Genomic DNA, 6,708 nt, shown 5'->3' on the forward strand with positions numbered 1-6,708 from the left:
AACCCCCCCAAAAAACCAAAACCAAAATAGACAAACTACCAGAAACATACATTTTAGAATATAAGAATGCCTGAGTAAATACAGTGAGATTTCATTTTAGAAAAGGAAGTTACCAGAGTCGGATAAAAAAGTCCAAGTTCATCAGGCAGATTAGCTCTGAGGTTACAAACCAGTGTGGGCCTTTAAAAAAGGGTAATTTTTGATTCCACAGGCTGAGTAGCACTATGGACAGTAACAACAGAAGTCACCTTCTTTCCTTTTTTTAGAGACACAACCAATATTTTTAAAGGATTTTAAAACATCTCTTAGGATAAATTATAAAAGCGATGTCTCTTTGTACAGAGAACATTCCTTCTTTTGTGCTGTTTGACTTTAGCTCATGATTTCCGTTTATGCTAAGCTAAGATATGCTCCCTCTTTGGCTAGAACAATCATCAGATCTGTCATCACAGTTTACAAATACGTCACTTTTTATCTTTCCAACAAGTCAGTCTTTCTAAACAACGCCCCCCCCCCTTTATTTGGCTGTTCAAGAATGCTCAGAGCTCAAGAACAAAGCCCTAGCACAGACAGCACTGAGAAGGAGAGAGCTTTCCTCATCATTTGCTGTGAAGCACGCCTGATCCAGCATGTCCCATGGCAGAGGAGGGCAGAAGGCATCCAAGATGACACAGCTCTCAGGCCAGAGTGGATTTGCCCAAGATGCAGCTTTAGCAAGACAGCAAGGCAATGCAGTGTACCTGAAACACGGGCCTTAATTGCCTAGAGCTATCCTCAGAACTGCAGAGAGAAATAATCACCGTTATGGCCTCTGCTACACCTGAGATAAGAGTTTCTCCAGAGAGTTCCCTGACGAGACAGCGCAGGCTTTGATGTAGTGAAATCTATCAGGTTGTTTAACATATAACATTACCAGCTGTGGACATCTCACTGTTTGGATGGTTTTTCCTTAAACTGGGGGAAAGCTCTCAATTGTATAGCGATGTCAGGATGTAAATAACAACATCAGCAGCTGCTTCGGCCTCCAGCTTCCCGAATAAAATACCTCTTATTTTTCACTGTGCACAATGAAGGAGAATCACAGCGCACAAAATGTTCTTTCCGAAAAGCAGTAAAATATCAGTTAGCCTGTGAGCTGCGGTGTATGAAAGAGATGTCACCCTGCCTTCCCATATTAACCCTTCATCTGCCGTGTTCGTGCCTAACGAGTGTCACGTCATTGTAACTGCGGGTCTCAAAGCATACTGACAGCGGGGAATCCTCGTCAACTGTTAAAATCCACAGAACGCTTTAAAAAAATGCACTCCAGGATTAAAAGGCTGCCCGGCACCAGGCGTGTTCCCCGCAGCGCTGCAGGGCGGAGGGACTGCGGGAGAGCACCAAGCCCCGCCGGGTCGTGCTGCGGAGGCGGCTCCCGCCGGCGAGCCGGCAGCGAGGCGCTGGGAACCGGCATCACCGCCGCACGGCCGTGCCGTGCCGTGTGCCGTGCCGTGCCCCGCACGCCGGGCGGGCAGCAGAGAGGCACCGCAGCCGCTGCCGCGCACCGGCGGCCGCTCCCGGGGGCGGGCGGCGCCGATCCCGCCCCCCGCCCGCGGCAGCCGCCAGCAGCCCCCGGCAGCCGCCTGCGCGGCGGGCGACGCAGGCAGGCGGCCGGGACCCTCCCTTCGTCCCCCGCCCTCCCCGCCGGGCCCCGCCGCAGCCCGCGGGCGCGGCCAGGAGGCGGCGGGGTAGCGGCTGCCCCGACTCCCGCCCGCCCGGCAGGCGCGGGCCGGCCCGGCACTCCCCGCCTTTCCGCGGCTCTCCGTCCCCCTCCGGCGAGATGTTATGGCCGAGCCGACGCAGACGGGCGGCGTAGGGCAGGGCGGGCGGCGGGAGGATGAGGCGGCGGTGGCGGCGCCGCCGGCGGCCGCCGCCCCCAGCTCGGAGGACTACGAGTGCAAGATCTGCTACAACTACTTCGACCTGGAGCGGCGGGCGCCCAAGCTGCTGGAGTGCCTGCACACCTTCTGCCAGGAGTGCCTGAGCCAGCTGCACCTGCGCGCCGCGCAGCATCCCCCCGCCGGCGGCGCCGAGCCGGGCCCGGGGCGCTCGCCCGGCGGCTCCCTGGCCTGCCCGCTCTGCCGCCACCGCACGGCGCTGCCCGACCACCGCGTCCACGGCCTCCCGGTCAACACCAAGCTGGCCGCCGCCTGCCCGCCGCAGCTGCGGGCCCGCGACCCGGTGCCGCAGGACCGCCTGCCGCCGCTGCCGCCCCGCCGCCCGCCCCGCGCCCGGGAGGCGGCGGCCGCGCTCGCCCCGCCGCCCCCCGCCCCCGCCGGGCCGCGCTCCTCGGGCGGCGGCTACGAGAGCTGCCAGAGCTGCAAGCGGGCGGCGCTGAGCGCCGGCTGCGTGTGCGTCGTCGTCTCCTTCCTCTCCATGGTGGTGCTGCTCTTCACCGGCCTCATCTTCGTCAACCAGTACGGCGGGGACGCTGCGCCCGGCGCCGCGGCATCACCGTCGCCGGTGGGGCCCATCTGCCTGTCGGTCGCCAGCATCCTCGCCCTCTTCTCCGTCGTCGTCACATGGCTTATCTGCTGGCTCAAGTACCGGCCCGAGGCGGCCACCGGCGGGGCCACGGCCAACGGCTCGGCGCGGGGCCGGGCCGCCCGCAGGAGCGACACGTAGCCGCGGCGGAGCGGAGCGGGGCCGGGCCGGGCCGGGCTGCGCGGGGCGGGCGGCGTGGGGCGGGCTGAGCGCGGCCGGGCCCGGCGGAGCGGGGACAGCGCGGCCGCGGCACCGGGAGCCCCGGCCGGGGGTGAGCCCCGAGCGGCCGCGGGGCGGGGGAGCGCACGGGCGGGGCGGGGTGACAGGTGCCGGCCCTGCCGCGGCCCCGGCCCGATGTCACGGCGGGCTCTGCGGCGCTGGCACGGCCCGAGGCGGTGGGGATGGGCTGTAGGGTGACCCGGAGGGGGGTCACGGAGGGTCCGGCCGCTCAGGAGGCAGGGCAGGGCGCGCCTTGCCGGCAGAGATGGCTGGAAGGGCCTCCCTGGGGAGCTGGAGCTTGGGATGTGCGCGGTCCCCGCCTCTGCGGGAGCGCATCCCCGGGTGCTGAGCTCCTGATGCAGAAGGACACGATGGCGATTAAGGAAAACTGGCTTACTGTTGCCCCCACCTGGAAGATAATTGGAGAGGTTCACTGTGGTTAGGAGCAGAACAGGAACACGATGTTAAATGCGCTTTGTATTTTCCCTTTTATGACGTTACCAAGTTAACATATAGAAGAAGCTGTAACAGAAGTGTATTATCTTAAAAGAGACTGAGCCAAAGTTTCCTACAGTGTACTGAGTACGGTTTGATTATAATTTTATTAGAAGGCTGTTGAGCCCTCTGATGGTTGCTTAAAATAAGCTGTATTATTTAATTCTTTGAAATTCTAATTTAATGTGGGAGACTGAAACACTACATTGAACACTTAAAACAATTTATGGAAGATTATTTAATTAATGGAGCTCTAAAATAGAGCTAAGAGCCTCCTGTCATAGGGAATAATATTTCACTGATTTCAATTTGTATGCGGTGAGAGGAGCCCACATTAAAGTATGGACTTTCAGCTTCACTGTAAAAGTGGAATGAGTAGTGTAATTTGTGATTGAAAATTGGGTCTAGGTAGCTGTTGTAAGACAATGGATTTCCCTCTTGGCAAGTTTATCTTCTATGCTGGGAATTTCTGTAGCAGACAGTAGAAAACAGTTTTGTTCTGTGAGGCTGGAACATCAAAGATATCTTTGAAATGTGACAAGATGTTCATAATATGAAATGGAAAAACTTTGCCATACAGCTGGTTTTGTAGTATATTAAGGAGAGCACTCTATATAGATACTGTTCTATGTTGCAGGATAATTCATTTGGTGCCTGAATTTTTAAAACTTAATTAGTTGTTATAATCTATTCTATTGGGAATAAGATAATGCTGCTTATTCCGTGTTTCTACACAGTACTGTAATGGAATGAGGTAATTATTTTCGTGCTTAACAATTCAAGAATTTTAAAAGTGATCTTTTAGTATGTGTATTTTGCAAGCTGTCTGCATGATATTCTGACAAGTATCCTCTTAATAGACCTTGACTTGACCACTTCTGTTTGTCACAAGTGCAAAGAAATTGACTCTGTAGAAATGTAAAGACAGCAGGTGAAGATGTGTGATGTGTTTCATGACTGCACAAGTGGTGTGTGCTGTGCAATGTCTTGATTATCACAAATGTGTGAAAAACAACCAACCCCTGACACCCAGAAAACCCCACAAACCAAGCGGGATTTGTATGGACTCTGATGCTGGACGCAGTTTGTGGAAACAGTAGGTGATTTTTGTGTCACTTATGTCTATTGAAAAAGATCCACACCAGCCTTTTAAAGTTGTATATCGTAATATAAAGGCCCTGGGGAGATAAATTACTGGGATCAACTGTGGCTCTGACTGAGATTTGTGTGTTTAGACCAGTGTTTTCCAACTTGGAGTCGCTTGTTAGCTGTCTAAAAGGTTATGCCTCCTAAAATCAGGCCTGACCGTTAGCCCCTGTTGACTTCAGCAGTAGTTGTAGATATTCTGCACCAAAGAAAATCTCAAGACTTTTATTTAAGCATCTAAATGAGAATTTAGGTGCTTGACTTCAGGTACAAATATTTGAAAATTTGGGCCTTAACCTCTCTGTTCTTCAGTTAATGCATCTGTAAAGTTTGATAATAGCATTGACCTACCTCACAGGCAAGATGTGAGGCTTTATTTATTAATGTTTTTAAGCAATTGGAGATCCTTGAAGAGGAGGTGCTATAGAAGTGAAAGTATTATTGTAAATGATACTGTAGTAGGAATAAATATATGTAAATTAATGGACATAAACAGCAGCAATGTTTTCTAAGAAAAATAAATATTTAAAATATGTACATGTGTACATCATATGCACCAATATAAGATTTCCCTTGTTGTGCTTCTCCTGCAAGTGCAGTGTGTGTGTCTGCAGTTCTGTTCTGCCAGGTAAGCTCCAGTACCTGGCAGTCCAGGTGAGCCCAGCCAGCTGTCACCACTCTGTCTTGAGGACACCAGGGGTGGCTCTGAGTGCTCCTGGAGCCCAGCTGGAGCTCCCTGCACAGTTCTTTTCTTTACTTTGCCTTAGTCCTGCAGGCTTGGGCTGCAGGCAGCTGCTGGGGTGTGCCAGAGGTGCTGCCAGCACTGTGGGCACACAGGTGAGCTCCTCCCCTGTGGGAATGTGTGTGGGAGCTGCTGTCCCACAGAAGGTGTAATGGAGCTGAAATACTGATTACAGTAAGGAGTGTCTACTCCATCTTTTTCTTTACTTTCCACATCATAGTTTTATTCTTGCCTTTTCTCTGTAAACAGTATTTGCCATTTTGACTAAACCAATGGTTTCAACTTGGATCCATGGACTATTACTTGAGCTGCAAAAGGTAAGTAAGAAAAGCAAACTGATCATCAGAAACTTAAATCTTTTGTGTGAGGGTCAACTTTAAAACATTTAGAGGCTGGCACGTTACAAAAAGTTGAAGATCACAGGCCTAAACAGGATTTTCAGGCTTATTCACATTGAATGATCATATTACATATCAGATTCTTACTCATATATTTAAAAATATATCAGAGCCAAATTAAAATGGACAGTCTGATCTTATGCCAAATCCTCTCTGCCTACACAAATTTTGGGAAACTCCACTGGTTTCAGGAGCGTTAGTCTGGATCCACATCACAGTACCAGTCAGAAAGAATCATGCATTGTATAAATCTCTGGCTACTGTAGAATCCCAGTATTATATTTGTATTTTAGGTTCCTTTGAGTATACAGATTGCTTGTCCAAAGCCAAACTTTGCTCAAGTTTTAGTAAAAAAAAAAGTTAAGTAAAAATACAGAAAGATAAAATCTGCGTGGCTGGTGGTGCTTTGTTGTTGTAGCTATTTCAATCACAACACTTGTGTGTTCTGGTTGGTTAAAACCACACAGAGAAATGCAGCAGGAGTGTGCATCAGTCACACAATCCACACATCTTGCAGGAGAAGTGTCACTTTGGGGCACTCTGTGGGAAAGCAGGGAAGACAGGGTAATCCACAACACCATGGGAGGAATCATGGGAAATACAAGCTACAGGCTGGGGTTTGGTTTTTTTGCACTCAGTTTGTTGGTGGTTTTTTTTTTTTTCTACTGTGCAGTATTTTCCTGTGTTACTCAGTCTGAGGCACAAGAAATGGAAACACCAAGAAAAGAAACAAAGGCCTGATGCTTTCTCAGAAATGTTTTGACCTCTCCATAATCACAGTTTGGGTGAACTCTGAAAGATCCATAGTTTCGTGTTGTGCCTAAAGATCCTAACATTTTTGTGGCAATAAGCCCCGGTTCCTCTGCTCACCCAGAAGCTTACTGGACTGAAGCTTACTGGACTCCGAATGGGAAGATCAAATGTGAGGTTTGAGATTTGGAATGGGCTGCCAGGTGTCAGTCATGTTAGACCAAGAGGAGGAGGGACAGACAGAAGGCAGAGCCCAGATAATCAACACACAGCCTGGGTGAGTAGTCACGTGCTGCAAACTGGGCTTTTCTATCTCACCTGGCACAGGTGGCAACTTCTGCTGGACCAAACAGCAGCTGCAGGAGAAAGATCAATGTGTGCTGTTGGTGGGCAGCTTCTGCCTTTGACAATATGTGGGGATGCATCAGGAGGATC

The 6,708-nt window shown here is 51.1% G+C and overlaps 1 protein-coding gene across 1 annotated transcript; it reads left to right on the top strand.

The window, feature by feature from the left end:
- Nucleotides 1-1,824: 1,824 nt before the first annotated feature.
- Nucleotides 1,825-2,664, top strand: LOC127059926 (RING finger protein 223). The gene has a single exon (XM_050978148.1). It carries the CDS (start codon nt 1,825-1,827, stop codon nt 2,662-2,664), a length of 840 nt encoding a protein of 279 aa, XP_050834105.1.
- Nucleotides 2,665-6,708: the final 4,044 nt, after the last annotated feature.

The sequence above is a fragment of the Serinus canaria genome, chromosome 9, assembly GCF_022539315.1.
Source record: "Serinus canaria isolate serCan28SL12 chromosome 9, serCan2020, whole genome shotgun sequence".
NCBI lineage: Eukaryota > Metazoa > Chordata > Aves > Passeriformes > Fringillidae > Serinus > Serinus canaria.